Genomic DNA, 17,913 nt, shown 5'->3' with positions numbered 1-17,913 from the left:
GACTGGAAAAAATTATCAGGAGCCTTTGTAATAATTGGTGTTGTAAATAATAAAATAAGGAAGAGCAGGCAGATGGCACCTTACAGCCAGCTGGGCAAGGACTGAAAGGCTGCAAGGAATTCTTACAGCTCCAGCTGAAGAGAAAAACAAGCAGCAGAGCAGGGCTGACAGTAAGAAATTAAATTTCCTGCACTCAGGAGAGAGGCGAGGTGAGCTAATTATAACAGTTCTTGGTGATTTGTAATTAAAGCCCCTCATGACAAGAAAAAAATGGAGGGGCTGGTGAGAGAAGGGCAAGAAAGAGGAAGAAGGGTCTGGAGCACGAGTCTGATGAGCAGCACTTGAGGGAGCTGGGGGGACTCAGCCTGGAGAAAAAGAGGTTCAGGAGGGACCTTTTGCTCTCTAGAACTCCCTGACAGGAGGTTGGGGCCAGGTGGGAGTCAGTCTTCTCTCCCAGGTAAAGCGATAGAACAAGATGAACCAGCTCCCGTTACACCAGGGGAAGTTCAGGTTGGATATTTGGAAAAATTTTTGCACTGAAAGGGTGGCCAAGCATTGGAGGAGGCTGCCCCAGAGAAGTGGTGGAATCACCATCCCTGGAAGTGCTCAGAACCATGTAGATGTGGCACCTGGGGACACTGTTTCGTGGTGGCCTTGGCAGTGCTGGGTTGACAGTTGGAACCGTGATCCTGGAGGTCTTTTCCAACCTCAATGATTCCATGATCCTAAGACAGATCCAGGATGTAGCCCCCCCTGCAATATGGCAGATGTGGGGTTTATTTTGATGGGACTCCCTTGGAGGCAAGAGCCGAGCTCAGAGGGTGATGGAACAAGAGGTTTGGGGTTTTTTGGAGGGAAGCAGAGCACTACAGAGCCTTTGGTCTTTGTTCTGACCTCACAGCATTGCTGTGCTGAGCTCCAGAGATGTTACCCCAGCAAATTCAACTTTTATTGCATGTGGCAAGGTGTCATTATGGGCTGCCCAGTGTAACAGAGTGAGAGGCAGTGGGTGTACAGGTTCAGATCAAAGAATTCTGCCTGGCCCAGAATCCCAGTGTGTCTCACTCAGTGTCACCTCTCGGGGTTTTTTTTTGCAGTTATTTTAGTATGATGCAGCTGTAAACCCAAAAAATGCTTAAATGCGGTGTAAAAGCGAATCTGTGATCTATTTGCAGGAGGGGTTTATAGATTGGCAAGGTTTTAGCATTTCAGAGATGCATCTATGCAGAATTAAAGTTGCCGCTGTCAGCATCAAAGAGCTTTGAGCTGCTGAAGGAGGTTCTGAAGGTGTCTTTTGCATATTGGCTGAATCTTTTCAAGTTGGGAATTTTCTCTTGGATGTAACAGGAGAGGTGGGGAGCTTGTGAAGAGCAGGATTGGCAAGTCAGGAGTGGGTATGGGTTTAGAAAACATCCAAAGCAATACAAATTCAAATAAACAGCCCTTTTTCTACCAGCCCTTTTTCCAGCCCTTTTTCTACCATTTTTTGCTGATAACCCCATTGGAACTCAGGCCCCATCTTCAGCTCGCCCTGAAAAGGCAAAGAGCAGATAACAGGGATTAAAGGAACAACAAAAGAATGTTTTCTCTTTTATGTGTGTTTAGGTTATAAAACGAAGGAGTGCTTCTTCTGGTGGCAGTGATAAAACAAACCTTAGTGTAAGTCTGGCTTTCATTTGCACTGCAGAGCATCTTGGACCTATCCCAACCCCTTCCATGACATTGTCTTGTTTTGAAAAACAGTTGTCTGCTAAGGAAGGCAGGAGCCTCCCTTGAAATGGAAAATGTAAACCCCCTCCCTCCAAATTATTATAATTTTGAAATTAAGGGGCTCTCAGGCAAAGATATGGGAGCAGGAATAATAGTTCTTTACTAGGAAAATTAAAAATACAAATGCAATAGTACAAAAAGAGAAAAAAAACCGCTGTCAGAGTCAGAATAAGACCTGGCACCCTGTGGGTCGGGGTGGTGGCAGCAGTCCCATCCCATGGTGGCTCAACCCTCCTGCAGTGCCAGCTGTGGTTCTGCTGGAGCAGGGATCCTGAAGAAAGGTGGAGTTTTCCTCTGAAACTCCAGGGATGCTGGAGATGGGCCTGGTCTTCTTCTGGGAACCCAGTGGAGAAGAAAGCTGCTCCTCTGGGAATGCAGTGGGAATGCTCTGTTTTTCCAAACCTCTGGTTATATCCAGGTAGGAATGTTTGGCTCCTCCCCCTGGGTAGAGCATCTCCCAATGGGATAATGGAATTTTATCAGCCATGCAGTGACACTCAGTGGTTCATTAACAGCAGAGATCTCCTGGAGGGAGGATTGGTTGTGGAAGAGGTAAAGGAAAATGCCCAATTAACAGAAGATAACTGCCCCACCTCTAACAGATGGGAAATAGAATACACACCCCCAGCTACATCTTCCAACCTAAAACAGACGTGAATCCAAACATTCCTTAACCAGCAGAAAGCTCCGTGTCTTGGCATGAGCAAGGTCATCAGGATCCTGGAGCACCCCTGAACCCTTCCACATCCCAGAGCAGAAGGGATATTTCCTGGGTGTGCTCCATCTGCCTGCATTGCTGTTCTCTCTGATTTCCCTTTTAAATAAACAGCCACAAAGTCAAACTCCCGGGTCTCTCTCCAAGCCTGGCATTTTCCCAACCTCTCCTGGCAGCATGTCCCATTGTCCTCAGTCCTTTCCAGGATGCAGTGCGTGTCCTGATCTTGCTGTTCCTCTCTCCTCCCTCAGCTCCAAGGTCAGAAAAGTGCTGATGAAACTGGAATTAAATGTCTGCACAGGACAGGCATTGTGTGGATTCCTAGGAATGGTGCTGGCCATTTTTAGGGATCAGTTTTTTAGAGGTTTTATTGTAAATGCCATGCACACGGTATTCCAGTGCACTTACCATGTCACACTAAACACAAGCTCCTTTCACGTGAACTCCTAAATTGTCTGATTTTAGGGAAACACCAAGAGAAGAATGGGATGAAGTGACAGATTTTCAGTCTCTTCAGGAAAAAGGGTGGAAAATTCACCATCACATTTTATTTATTGTTGAGAATTTCTCCAGCTTTGAGGGTAAAATATGATTTTTAGAACCCTTTTTTGAGGGCTTTTCAGCCATGATTCAAAGGTTTACACAAGCACATGTGTTCTTCATTTTTAGATGTCCTGACAGATGGAAACTTGGGATAAATGTTAGTGCTATGTACACTTGAAAAAGAAAAATGTTCTTTGCTCACTGTCCCAGAGAAGTAATTGGCAGAGCTGGAAACATAATCATGTACTGACAGTATCATTAAGGTCAAAAGACCTCTAAAATTATCAAGTCCAACCACTAAACTGTGTCCCAAAGTGCCACAACTAAAAATTCCTCCCAGAATGTGACTCCAGCACTTCCCTGAGCACCTGTTCTTGTTCTGATATTCAGTGTCCCAGCTCTCTTGACAACCCTGAAGAAATTTTTCCTAATATTCAGCCTAAACTTCCCCTGGCACAACTTGAGCAGATTTCCTCTTGTCCAGTCCCTTGGGAAGAGAGACTTGAGTTGTAGGGAATTTTAGATGGAGACAGGTTTGGGGATGAATTCTGCTTTTTCCATCAACCTGTGGTTGAGGAGTCGTAATCCACATCCCGCTGGGATTGGGGTGTCCCCACTGCCAGCAGCTTCCTAATGAGAATATGTCAGAATTATGGGAAGCAGGATAATTCCTGGAATGTCAGTCAGGTCTGAATCTTGCTCATATCCCAGGCATTCCCAGGGATGTGGCACTGGCCACAGTTATTGTTTCACTGCAGTTATTTTGCTGGAAACCAAAGCACATTCCTAATGGTGAACTAAGTTGTGCCTCAGAGCGCAATAATAAAGAATTACCCTCCCTTGGGGAATAAGTTTGGATTTTTCCATATTTTCTCTTCCAGTTTATTACATAAAATTTACTAGACACGTAATATCTTTTGTCTGTACCTCAACTCTAAAATGCTCCCACTGGAAGCACTCTCAACTATTCATGATTAAAATCATATTTTCCAGCAGGATCCACGTTCAAAGCACAGAGGACCTCACATCCAGGTGGTGTCCAAGCCTTGGCCACCTCTTCCCTGCATCAGAAAAATGTGGTTGGTCACACTCAAAATGGCTTTGAGCTGAAGGAGGGACATTTGGGTGGGATATTAGGGAAAAGTTCATCCCTGTGAGGCCCTGGTTTTCCAGAGGAGCTTTGGATGTTTCGTCCCTGGAAGTGTCCAAGGTCAGGTTGGGCAGGGCTTGGAGCAGCCTGGGATAGTGGAAGGTGTCCCTGCCCATGGCAGGGGGTGGAATGAGGCAATATTTAAGCTCCCTTCCAACCCAAACCATTCAGGGATTCTGTGATTTGTGGCTGTATGGACTGATCAGGGATGTAGACACTATTTCCCAAAGTTAATTTTTCCATACTAGGGAATTAAGATTGGAGCAGGACGACATCCAGCAGGATGACAGCCAAGTTGAAAAGTCAGATTTTTAATGCACTGATGGATCTCTGTATGACCTTACCATGATCCTGTCAGCTCCCTTCCCACTCTGGATATTCTGTGGTAAATTTTTTCTCACCTGCAGTCTTCAGGTGAGGCAAGGAAGGTGGAGCTGATTTTTTTTCCTAACTCAGAAGGAAATGTTGGGGTTGTAGGCAGGAATTTTTTGCTCATATTTTGCTGGAATTTGGGACAGATTTTCTCTGACCACCTGAAGAGACGGAAGAACCTAAAAATAGCACCTCAGGAACAGCTGGTTTGCTGTGCTCACCCTCCTCCCAAACCTGCGGAGGTTTCACACTGTTGCCCTTCCATTTAATCCCAGACCAAACTGGAAGCTGGTGTAGCCCCTGAGAGGAAAACTGAATGAGCTGTGTGTGTGTGGAATATTTATTCCCCTGACAGCTCATTTGCAACCAGGAAGCATCAAAAGAACCAAAGACTTGGAGACAACCACAGCAGGATTTGCATCAAAATACCCAGCCACCCCCACCAGGCATCCTGATGAAAATTTAAAGCTCTCTTGGTGTCTGGGATGCACCAAACCCTCATTTTTAAGGCTGCAGTAAGCAGTGAGTGGCTTCCACGTGGATTGTAAATCTCACTTTATGTAAGGGGGATTTTGGATGTATATTGGAATGATAGCTTGGGACTGACTCAGAGAGCAGAGTTCTTACTTCCTAATCACTCCCATCACTTTGACTTCTTCTTTAGCTCTCCAATTGCTACAAAAAAAAAGAAAAAAAAACCCCATTGTTGGAAAACCATGCTGCAAGTTTGTTTCTCCTTTTCAAAGCCTGACCTTTGCCTGGCAGACTGCAGGCTCCACCACACAATTTCTTCCCTTTTTTCCTCCTAAATACACAGAGTTACCCAGCTTTGAATTCTTGTAGCTGAGAGTTCTTCACATTAAAGCAGGGTAGTGGTTATTTTCAAGCTGCTTTGTACTACACAGGAAATATTTTTCCTGTGCAGATCTGTGTTCTCAGGGTTTAACATCTCCAATGCTGCTGTTCCTTGGGAGTTAATTGCTAAAGAAATTCCAGGGTTCGGGCTGGGCATTGAGAGGGGTCTGTGGTTTTGTAGGCTTTTATAAAAGCCAAGGTTTTACTTCTCCTACGCCTTGATAGCACTGGAAGTGGTGCTCCTGCCTCCCCCTCAGCAGGAATCCTTTGATCCAGCTCCATTACAGAAGCTGGAATCACATCCATATTCCTCTTTTCCTGCCAGCATCTGGCTTGGCATTCATTTTAAACAGCAGCTCTTTGCTTGTGCCGAGGTCAGCACTGGACAGAGCTCTGCAAATTCCTTGGATTTTCTCCTTCATGTTGATGAGCTCCCTGCCACATTCAGCTCCCTGCAGCTGGAATGGCTTTTGCTTTGGCTCCTGTCCTGCAGCTCACATGCAGGATCTGGACTCAGTTCATAATTCACAGAATCACAGAATGGTTTGGATTGGAAGGAACGTTAAAATCATCTCATCCCAACCCCTGCCATGGGCAGAGACACCTTCCACTATCCCAGGTTGTTCCAAGCCCCGTCCAACCTGGCCTTGGACACTTCCATGGATGGGGCAGCCACAGCTTCTCTGGGAAACAACACAACTCTCAAGTCCCATCCCAAATACCTGTGGATCCTGAAAAGTGCCTGCTCCAAATCCTATTCTAAAAAACTATAAAGTTTTTTTCTGCCTAATTTTCCTTATTTTCTTCTGGACAGTGCTTCTGTCTTTATTTCTCACTTTTTTTTTCTCACAATGATATTTTTCTGAGCTTTCCTCTTTGGGCATCTGGAGATTTGCCCGTTCCGGCAGCACTGGCTTTGGCAACCTAATGGAGTGTTTAGAAAAAAAGGACCATGGAGTCACAGCACAAGGGAAAAGGGCTTTAAGATTACACAGGGCAGGTTTAGATTGAGTATTAGGAAGAAATTCTTCCCTGTGAGGGTGGTAAAGCCTTGGCACAGGTTACCCAGAGAAGCTGTGATTGCCTCATCCCTGGAATAGTCCAAGGCCAGGTTGGACAGGGCTTGGAACACCCTGGGATAGTGGAAGGTGTCCCTGCCCACCGCAGGGGGTGGGATGAGATGATCTTAATGTCCCTTCCAACCCAATCCATTCCCTGATTCTATAATTCTATGATTTTATGAATATCGATGGATATTGCAGCTCATCCCCAGGCAGGGCTCTGTCTCCCTGGTGTGCTCTGCTACAGGAATTGGAACATTGGGAATGTGCTGGCTGGGTGTCCGTCTGCAAGGGAAGCTCCACTTTTGGGAAGGGTGTCTTTGTGTCACATCTTTAATCCTCTCTGCACTGCTTAAAGGCAAATTTTAACAGACCAATTAGTGAAGCTTTTATAGGGAGGAGCTCTGCATAAAGTCTGATAATTACCGCAATAAATTCTGTTATGAAAATGACGTCAAATCTTAATTCAGTCAGCCATAAACCATCTGCCAGCTCCCAGGTATCGAAATACACCATCAATCAGAAGTTCACCTCCTCCTGCCGATCATCCAGCACCTTTTGTCCCAACAATTAGGGGACAAAATTTGTCCCAGAGAAATCTGTTCCCAGTATCCTCTGCTCCAACACCAGGCAGTGCCACCAGAACATTGAAACTCCTGATTTTTGATACTCTGAAGTCTGAATAATTCTTTATAGAGTCTAAATAAAAGGTTCTATGAAGAATTATGCTTTGGATGCTCTTGGTCCCCTCCTGGATCCCCAGTTGCCCCCATGAGGCAGCTCTGAGAGTTTTCAGGATTTTAGGGAATTTAGTCCTCCAGGTGGGCTCTTCACAGACCATAAGCATTGTCCCAAAAAAGGTTGGGATTGGACCAACTGGATTAACAGCAAGGATGCTCTGGAAAACAGCCTGTTCCTCATGCTGCTGGGACCACAGGTGTTCTGTGCAGCCTTCAGGCTTTTCTGGAGTCAATAAAAGACTTCCTTGATCCAGAGCCTGTTCACCTTCAGCTATTTGGCCTCGCTAGAATTTATCTCACAGCCACCCCTTCAGGATGGATGAACTTCAGGGAATACAGAAGCAGAAGACATATTTTTATAGGCCAGGAAATGCTGGGTAATTCAAGTTTCCTAACTGATTTCCAAGTTAAAAATTATTTCTACATTTTTTTTTCCAATTTAATTTAATGGAATTCTGAACAAAGCCAGCAGCTTCCTTTTATTTTGATTTTCTCCTAAAATGAAAAGGAGAAAAAAAAAAGAAAAAGCATAATCTTTGTAGTTCAGTAGTATAAAATGAAAGAAGTGCAGCTACTTGTTTCTGAGAAGGAAAGGAAAATTTATCATTCTCTAAAGGAACAAGACAGCTTTCCCATTTTCTAATCACTTCTCATCGACATTGATCTGAAGATGGATTAGATGAGCGTGAGCCACATTTATCCTTCAAATTCCCTGCTCTGCGGTCTGAATAACTTCATCCTGGTCCTGCAGTCATCAATGTCATGGGGAGAGACCATTGGGGTCATGAAATATCCTTCAAACTGACACCAGAGGCAAGGAAAACAGCATGGGAGGGAATTCCAGGGGAGTTATCACCAACAGCTCAGCGGAAGACCCTGAGCTGCTCCTCAGTTATTCAGGGTAACCATAAAAACTGGCTGTTAAAAAATAAAAATTGACTAAAAAACAAAGAAAAACCCCACAAAACATAGGGAGGTGCAGCTTGAGCAGCCTGAGGGGTTCATGGGCTTTGGCTGAATTGGGAGATCCAAGCTGTGCCTCAGAGCAGATTCTTGGGCTGTCTTTATGCGCTGCAGGAATGCTGCTCCTAAGGAAAAGAGATGGGATACAGGAGCTTGGGATGAAGCCAGCCTGGACTTCTGGAGGCAGCACAGGAAAGTTTAGCGGGTGAGGAAGGGAATTCTGCCCCTCAAACCTGCTCTGGTCAGACCCCACCTGGAATCTTTTGTCCAGTTCTGGGATCCCACACAGGAAGGACATGGAGCACCAAAATAATCAGAGGGATGGAGCAGCTCTGGTGTGAGGAAAAGCTGAGGAAATTGGAATTGTCCAGCCTGGGGAAGAGAAGACTCCAGGGAAACCTTAGAGCCCCTTCCAGTGCCTGAAGGGGCTGCAGGAGAGCTGGAGAGGGACTTTGGAACAAGGATAGAGGGAATGGCTTTAAATTGACAGAGGTCATGTGGGATATTGGGAAGAAATTCTTTCCTGTGAATGTGCTGAGGCCTGGAACAGGTTGCCCAGAGAAGCTGTGTCTGCCCCATCCCTGGAAGTGTCCAATGTCAGTTTGGACAGAGCTTGGAGCACCCTGGGCTAGTGGAAGGCGTCCCTGTCCAGGGCAGGGGATGGAATGAGATGGTTTTCAGTGTCCCATCCAACCTAAACCATTCTGTGAGTTTGTGATGATTCCCTGAAGACCCAGGGTGGGGACCCACCACCATCACCTTTCCATACCCACCACGAGTGCAGCACAGGTGACTGCAGTCTGCCAGGACCAGCTCCAGCAGGAGGATGTGTGGATTAGCTCAGTGCACTTTGCCTCTGTCTTTCTCAGAGATTTGGGGGTTTTGTTGGCACTGCACCCTGAATACCTTTTATCCCAAATCCTCTCCCTTCACCGTAAAAATTTGCAGCTAAAATGAAAGTCAGGGCTGAATGAAGGAGACCCTCAATGCCACCAGGATGATGAACACCTCGAGTTTGGAGCTGATTTTACCCTAGCTCTGAGTGTGGGTGCTCCCTCCTTTCCCACCCTTTTTGTAAATCCACAATCCTGGCACCAGGCAGGGACTGATAAACATTTCTCTCCTTCCCAGAAGCTCCTGGGCTGTGTCAGACCAGAGTGATGGCTCTGTCCCTGGCTCCTGGTGCTTTCAGCCCCTGTCTGGGGCCAGTCCTGGCTGTCTCAGAGGCACTGAGCCAGCTCCAGTGCCTTTTCCAGCCAGATTACACATCCCTCTCTCCAGGATTTCTCTTTTTCTTTTCTGTGCATAGCTCAGTTTTCCCTCCTGTCTGCAAGGATTGCTAAGACCCCACAGTGAAGCTGGAGGGAAATGCCAGGGCTGGAGCATGAGCCCAGTGCCTGTTTCTCTGTACTGCTCAACTGGCCAAGACCCCATAAAAACTTTTTTCCATATGGAGGGAAGGAAAAGGGGAGCTGTTCCCAGGAGCCTGCTACCAATTCCCAGGGTGCCCTGTGCCAAGAGGAGATTTTCTTTTGTCTCCCAACATCCTTCCCAGAGCTCTGCCAGGCTGATTAACCTGCTCAGAGATCCCAGTGGGCACCGAGTCCTCCTGCAGCCACCCCTGAGCCAGCACTTCCCTCATAGCCTCACCAGAGAAGCCTGATCCTTTCCTGAGAAATGGAGAGCTAAAAGCCAGTCTCCCTCCTTCATTTCCTCATTTTCCAGAGCTCTTTTTCATCTTCTAACTGTGAATAAACACCTTTGGGGTCACTAAGCCCACCACAGTCACAGGTAGACAGATAAGGAGGATGGAAATCACCATGTGGGGTCAGACCCAAGGGCAGTTTCTGCCTCCTCTCCATGGCAGAGGGAAAAGGAGCTTGGAAAGATAAAAAGGGCCAGGCCTGTGGTGGTGCATCTTCAAAAAGATCCCCAAAACTGGAGGAATTTGTGCTCAGAGACCCCTTGATGCAGAGTGGTGTCGCTTCACTGGATGGCACCAAATGGATGCTGGTTTTGTGAGTGTTTACATGTATTTTTCATGAGTTTGGAAGTTTTCAGGATGGACAGAGAGCTGTGGAAAGGTGGCCTGGAGGTTGGCTGGGCACTGTGGGCAGGCCCAGTTTCTGGGGTTCAATCATGGTGCTCTTGAGTTCCTTTGTTGGAAGGGATTATCCCAATCCCCACCATCAGTGGTCCATTCCTATCATCCACAAGCCTCTCAGAGCTTCACAGACCTTTTTTACATCCAACCATAATCTCTTTTAGGCCCAAAAGGTGGGAATTTGCAATCTTTCCTCCCACAGGACATTCTCTATAATTCTATCTATGGCTGGAAACTGGCCACATTTGTCATTTTCCCTCTATCCTTCTCTCAGGAAGCCCACGGAGTGCCCAGAATATTCAAGATGCAGGTGCAGAATGGAGCTGTACACTGCCAGAATAATATTTCCTGTTTCATTCTCTCTTCCTTTCTTATTTTTTTTCTCTTCTCAACAACTCACAACATCTAATATCTGGGGTTTGAATAATTATTGTCACCCTTAGGTGGTGTTCCCCAGTGACAGGGCTGATCAGAGGCGACTGCTGTAGAAGTAAGCTCATCATTTTTGTATTTTGTCGGGTTTTTGGGGTTTTTTTTCCTTCAATTTCTGTTCCCTCCCTGGCTTTGCAGCTCCTCTTGCTCACTGGCCCATGACAGGGAGGGCTCTGAGGTTTGCTGATCACGTTCAGGGTGCATGATCAGATCTGGGAGCGTCCTCCCAGCATGAAGGAGAGGCTGAAGGTCAGGAGTGTGGCAGATGGAGAGAGACTGCTGAAACAGGGATTGGCTGCAAGCAGAACCTGATGCTGAAGGTGGCCATAAATAATGCCGTCAAAAAAAGGGCTCTTGTTTGAGGGGAAAAACCGAATTATTTATGAACTTCACGCATAAGATCACTTGTGCTGCTCTCTAATACAGCTGTGGACATCAGCAGCTTTGAAAACTTGTGGCATCACAGCAGTGATGGGAGAAAAAAAGAGAAAAAAAATGTTCTTAATTGAAAAAAGTCTGTCTTGAACAAGGTTGTTCTTCTTCACCTTTTGGGAAACTTAATTTCATTCCAGTTTTTTCTCCATTTATGCTTTTTTTCTCTGTGTTCCTTCCTGCTGTATCTTTACAGGCAGACTGATGGTCTCCAAAAAACACTGTAGGTGGAAATTTCCTTTCAGGAAACTTCCAGCTTGTCTCATCAAACACACACAAGAGTTAAATAGATTCCAATTTTAGTTGCAGTGATTCTAAAATAAGTTCTAAAAAAGATAATGGAATAAATCACAAATTTTATCACTTTTTCTGCTGTATTAGTATTAATCACTGTCGTTTTATATCATGGAATAAAGAAAGAATAACTCCAGCAGCATGAGGAAAGCTCTCTGTTGTAGAGTTTAATGAAAGCCTCAGCTGCAGATTTCAAGAAATTGAGAATTGAGTGGTTTACATTCTTTTGAGCAATACTTTTACACAACCTGATTTAAAAAAAATAAAATAAAAAATTATCTTTAAAATGGCTTGAAAACTTATTTTCCTCCCTTTGAATTAAAATAATTTCAGAATGCCTTCACTTCACTTGGAGATGTTTACCTGGTTTGTGCATTTCCCACCTTCTAACCACCAAAAAGCCTCACCCAGAGCCTTCCTCCTGGGAGTAGTGAGGTGCAGGACCAACTTCAAGCACATTTTATTTTTACATTAAAGTTTGGACCAGCAGAACTCCTGGCTTGGGTGATGCAATGAAAGCTGCCCCTGCAGGGATAATTCCACAGCAGCTTTCCTGTCAGCACTGCAGTGTGGAGCTGGGACAAACAGCCTGACAAAAACATCTTGGGGAAGGACAAACTGAGGAGCTGAGGCTGCTGGATGAGCCTGCAGCAGATGGGGATGGAAGTTTCCTACAGAGCCACAACTCTCTCAGCAGCATCCTGGAGTGACCCCACAGCCTTTTGTGGCTTCCTCTCCCCTCAGTCAATACATTTTGGTGACAGCCTCGAGCTGTGACCCGTCCTGGTGGCGTGTCCCCTGCACATCTGGCTCCTCACCTTCTCTCCAGGCTTTTCTCTCCTTGTTGTCATCCTCCACCAGCCACTTTCCTCCCGCCCTTCCCACTTCTCCTTTGGCAGGTGGCTCAAAGGTGCTCTGTCATGTCCAGGGAAGCCTTTTCTTCCCCAGTGCTGGAGTGTTTCTGTGGAGATAATGAACTGTGAAAGTCATCACTGGTGTTTGGAGGGGAGAAGTTGAGTGGAACTACTCATTTAAAAGCTCTCCTTTCTCTACCCACTGAGGAACACACCCATTTTCCAGCCCCTCAGTCCTCCCCACAGCATGACAGCAAAAACATGAAAAGTTCTTCTGGATCAATATTCATTGTGGGGTGCTGGGTGGAGACTGGGCTTGGTGTGGAGTTGATGGAAATGTTTTCAGCCTCCGAGCTGAGCTCCAGCTCCTCAAGCAGCACAGATTTTCTTCCCTGGTGGATCAGGGAGCAGGTTTTGCTGCAATTAAAGAGTCTTCAAACAGCTGTGCATCAAATGCAATGGGTGTTCAGGAAGACCTCATTGTCATCTAGATTTCATAAGTGGGTTGGGTTGGAAGGGACCTTAAAGGTCTTGTGGTTCTTGATAGTTTCTTATAGTTGTTTAAGATCTTAATAGTTCTTTAAGATCTTATAGGATCTTATAAATCCTATAGTTCCACCCCCTGCCATGGGCAGGGACACCTTCCACTATCCCAGGGTGCTCCAAGCCCTGTCCAACCTGGCCTTGGACACTTCCAAGGATGGGGCAGCCACAGCTTCTCTGGGAATTCCATTCCAGGGCCTCCCCACCCTCACAGGGAAGAGTTTCTTCCCAATATTCCATCTAAATCTTCCCTCCTTCATCTTAAAGCTGTCACCCCTTGTCTTGTCACTACATCTGTGGAAGTAGAAAAATATCTGATACTCTAAAACCACACTCAGTTTTTCAGTAGCAAAAACCTCAGCTGAAGGCTGAAATATCCAGTCATTAAGTGGTGGAGGTGGCAGTGGAAAGAAAAACAATATTTTCTTTTTGAAAATACACAGTTTGTATGATAAGTGTCATTTTCATGACACCCCACTTTATTTTGGATGAGAAGCTGCACGGAAAAAAAGATTTGTTGATACAAGAGGAGGTAAAATCATGGTATTTCTTGCATTTTGCACTAACTTTTCTTTCTTTCTCTCTCTCCTTTCTCACACTTCCCTCCTCCTGCAGCAAGAAAAACAGCAGACACCAAACAAGAGACCCTGGGAAGGCATCAGGAAAGTCCAGTCCCCGCCATCATGGGTTAAAAAGGACATCGAACCTGTGGCACAGTCTCCCCTAGAACTAAAAACTGTAGAGTGGGAGAAAACAGGGGCCACCATCCCCTTGGTGGGACAAGACATTATTGACCTTCAGACAGAGGTCTGAGCAGAAAGGGAAGAAAAAGGACTTTTTTTTTTTTCTGGAAAACAAACGAAACAAACAAAACAAAACCACGTTTTAAAGAAATGATTAAATTAAATCGGAACCGAGCGAGAGAAGTGTTTGGTTTCTTTTGAAACCTTTGGTAAGATGGAGTAACTTTTGTATTGTTCTCAGCAGAGAGGGGGAATATTACTTTATAGAGTATAGTAGCTGTAGGTTCAGGACAACACGAGCTTTCCCAGGCAGGACTGGAGGAGTGAGCCTGGAAGAGAGCGAGGAGGAGGAGGAGGGTGGGAAGGGGCTGCAGGGGACAAGCCCTACCAAGATGCTCTCTGGTCTCTGGAGCACACCAGGAGCCCTCCTGCTCTGCCACGGGGAGGTGTGGAAGGATGCCCAGCAGCCACCACAGAGGGCCCAGAAGATCAGGGATGTTTGGGGACATCAAGAGGGGACACCTGCGGGAGCCTGGCTGGGATGTGGCCTGGCTGGGGCAGACAGGAGGGACATCCCCGGCTCCCCCACCTCTCCCTCACCAGCTCACCCAAGAAGGAAGGAGATGGGACACGCCAAGAAGTGGCCACAAGGACATTGCCACTCCTGGGTGCCACGCCACGACCTGGCATTGGCGCACAGTCACAGCGGGTCCCCGCGGAGGGGACGTGGTGGTGACACCCACAGCTGGGGTGGAAAGGAGAGGTGGGGCTTCCTCCTCTCATCCCTCCCCAGCGGAGGAAAAGGACCAGCTCCAAATCTCCAAATCCTGCTCGCCCCATCTCCAGGGAGAGGGTGGAAGGTGGTAGACAACAAGACCAACAAGAAGAATGTAGGTCATGTCATTGACTGTTAAATAGATAAACTCAGCACGGGCCTTGCAAAGGTCCTCTCGGCCTCATCTTTTTTTTTTTTTCTTTTTTTTTTTTCTGTTCTGTTATTTGTCCTTGCTTTCGGACTCAAATTTATTCCAAGCTGCCCCTCCCTGGAAGGCAGAGAGAGAAAAAGGGAAAGACAGATCTGCCGCTGTACCTGGAGACATTGGTAAACAGAGACGTTGCCTTAGGACATTGAGACAAACTGACAACACGAATAACGTCCACTTGGAAACAAACAGACAAAAAAAAATACAAACAAAATAATCTATTTTTTTCCTTCTTCTTTTCTTTTCTTCAATAAAAAGAGAACTTGAAACCCGAGACCTTTCCTTTCTTTGGCTCCTGTCATTTCGAATGCCTTTCTGTGCTGTAGGACTGCTCAGGCATGGGGTGAGGATGCCACCTGCTGAAGGTGGAAGGCAAGTTGCTCCATGGAAATGTTGGGATGGTGGGAATACACAGCCCCTTCACTGCTGGCTTGCAATGTTTTGTTTTGCTTTATTTGGTTTGGATTTTGGTTATTTTCCCCTCACTGGTTCTTCTCCACCCTCCCTGCTGCCCAGAGCCAGCAGCAGGTTTGTGGTCCTACAGGAAGGAAGAGATGGAACTGATCAGGAGAGCAGGACATTCCCTGTCATAAAATGCAGTCTTTTCATTTCACTATGAAAAAAAAAACTATTTAAATTTTTTCATTTAACATTTCTCAAGGTTATTTAAAAAAATGGTCTACATTTCACCCCAAAAAGTGTTGTGCAATATTTTTATCATTAAAAAATGTACCAGTGGCATTACACACAGGCTTTATTTCTTTATTATTACTTTTGTCATTCCCAGCACTGTCTGTCTGATGTTTGGACCAACTCTCCCAGTTTTGGAGGTGGATGGAGACAAACCTCTGGCTGTGAGCAGCCAGATTGTGCCAGACAGCAGCAAAGCTTGAACAGGATCTGAATTATTAGTGTTCTTGGGTTTCCTTTTAATTAAAAAATACCAAACCTCACATTTTTAGGGAAAAATGACCAATGGGTACAAGATGCAAAGGAATCACTGCCCCCTGCTGTGCTTCCCCTATGGGGAGTTGCTTGATGTGACAAATCTCTACTTTGATTTGGCTTTGGGCCACATGGGTGATCTCCAAGGACAGTGGCATTTACCTTGCCATTAACCATAGGATATGAAGGACGGAAAGAAAAACTTAAATAAATCCAAATAGTTAAAAAATAGGGAAAGTGGTTGCTCATAAAACTGTGATATTATTATTCAATATTAGCTTATTCATGAAACAGGAAAGCACAAAGGCCTCCCTCAGATGCTGGGTTGTATGATATTGTAATTATTATAATTACACATGATGAATTTTAGCATACAGGTATCTTTCTACTGTGTTTTAATTATTTTTTTTTTCTTCCTTTCCCCTCTGCCCACCAGAGCCTGCCCTCTTCACTCCAACCTTCCCCACTCACCCATTCACTGCAGCCTCCTTTGCAGGACATTAACGGTGTTATGTAATTACAGACAAATGTTTGTTTAAGAACTGTTGATATTCGACTTTCTCTGCTCAGTTCCTCCGGTTAATCCTGTTTTCCCATGTCCTGCCCTCCTTCCATGCCTTCCCCTCCTTCCTCTCCGTGTTCGTCAACACTTTTTTTTTTTTTCTGTACAGTTTTCAGAGCACAAAATGAATGTGTCTTATTTCTAATAAAAGAGGTGGAAACTCCAGCCCTGTCTGCTTTTTACAAGTGCCCCTGCCTGCATCCCATGTGTGCTTTGCATCTCTCCTGGGGGCTGGGAAACCTCTCCTGGCCCCACAGCTGCCACCTGGGCTCTCCAATCTTTCCAGAGTCATGACATGAGGCTGAATTTACCTGAATTTCAGCTTTGTGTCCTCTCCACTCCTTTAAAAATACATGTCCCTACAAAGTACATTTGCAGGACATGAGGAATCCCCTTTTCTGTGCAGTGCAGCTTGTTTTTATTTAGGTTTCTCAAACCCACAGCCTGATGCCTCCTTCCCAATATCATAGGATGTGAAGGGCTGAGATTTCACACAGATCTGGCATCATTTCTACTACAGGACAGGGATGTGGGGTTAAAGTTTCCACCAGGGCCATGGCAATTCTGATGCCACCCTGCCCATATCCTTGCAAAGCCAATCACAAAATTCCAGAATGGTTTGGGTTGGAAGGGACCTTAAAGATCATCTTGTACCACTCCCCTGCTATTTGTAGGGACACCTTCCACTATCCCAGGGTGCTCCAAGCCCTGTCCAGCCTGGCCTTGGACACTTCCAGGAGATGGAGCAGCCACAGCTTCTCTGGAAAACCTGTGCCAGGGCCTCACCACCCTCCAGGGAAGAATTTTTTCACAGTATTTAATCTAAATCTAAATCTACCCTGCTTCAGCTTAAAGCCATTCCCTTTTCCAATCCCAGTACCCTTGTAGGAAGTACCTCTCCATTTTTTTTGTTGTCCCCCATCAGGTATTGGAAGACCCAACCTCACCTGGATTTCCCTGGCACCTCCTGCATGACCAGACACACTCTGAGCAGGATCTCGGCTCAGTGCACAGGGGTTTGAGGATATCACTTGCCAAATGTGAAAAAAAAAATTTGAGCAGCAAATTATTTACTTCCTTGGTCCTTATCCTCAAATGGCTGAAATCGTACAGAAAAAAAAATAATTTAAAAATTGTGTCTTTACTTCCCTGACTCTGCTCCATCACCTGTTAGACTTTAGGATTATAGGCAGGACTACAGGAAATCTAAATCTTGGGAAAATGGGCTCCAGGACTGCTGCTCCCCAGAGGCTGAATCCAAAGCCATCACAGCCCAGTAGGTCCTCAGATGTAATGATTTATCTTGGCCTGGCTGAAATAATGTGGATGTTCTGACAAATCTGGAATGACTGCAGATGTGTGGGGCTGCCTGGAAGCTTTTAGCCCAATTCCCCCTTCCCTGAGCCATGATCCAACATTTCTTCAACCAGCAGCACTCACTGGTGAGTCCCAGGCCTTCATCCTTCCTCTGGGAATGTTTCTCACCCTACATCTGCCATTCCGTGATCTTTTGTGGATTTGGCAGTGCTGGGTTGGTCTTGGTGATTTTAAAAATCTTTTCCAACCTAAAGAATTCAAGGATTGCTTTGCGTTAGGGAAGGGAAATACCACCTGGCACTTCCTGAGGTGATGGGCTGGAAGAGCAGGAGAACCCAAGCCTTGGATCACTGGCCTAGAGCTGGCTCAGGAGGTCCTGCTGCTTCCCACCAAAGGAGGCTGGAAGGAGGGAGCACTTCTCACTGTGGAATTAAAAATGAAAGCACTGCCAGTGGTGGTGGGTGCAGGAGGTCAGTGTGGTTTTAGTTTGCACTGGTGGGGCTGCAAGGGAAGGTCACTGAGTGGTTTAGCTTGC

The 17,913-nt window shown here is 45.9% G+C and overlaps 1 protein-coding gene across 16 annotated transcripts in view; it reads left to right on the top strand.

The window, feature by feature from the left end:
- The window catches only part of ADGRB1 (adhesion G protein-coupled receptor B1), a 285,104-nt gene extending 270,276 nt beyond the window's left edge, over nt 1-14,828 (top strand). For 8 of the 16 annotated variants that reach the window (XM_039714220.1, XM_039714252.1, XM_039714243.1 and 5 more), the window contains one exon: nt 13,444-14,828. In XM_039714220.1, coding sequence (XP_039570154.1) covers nt 13,444-13,641 — 198 coding nt within the window. In that variant the 3' untranslated portion in view covers nt 13,642-14,828. The remainder of the gene's footprint in view (nt 1-13,443) is intronic. The other 8 variants (XM_039714229.1, XM_039714271.1, XM_039714209.1 and 5 more) reach the window with 1 other exon arrangement.
- The last annotated feature ends 3,085 nt before the right edge of the window (nt 14,829-17,913 follow it).

This window comes from Passer montanus, unplaced genomic scaffold (assembly GCF_014805655.1).
Source record: "Passer montanus isolate IOZ18808 unplaced genomic scaffold, ASM1480565v1 scaffold100, whole genome shotgun sequence".
Classification (NCBI taxonomy): domain Eukaryota; kingdom Metazoa; phylum Chordata; class Aves; order Passeriformes; family Passeridae; genus Passer; species Passer montanus.
This window is presented reverse-complemented; position numbering and strand designations above follow the sequence as displayed.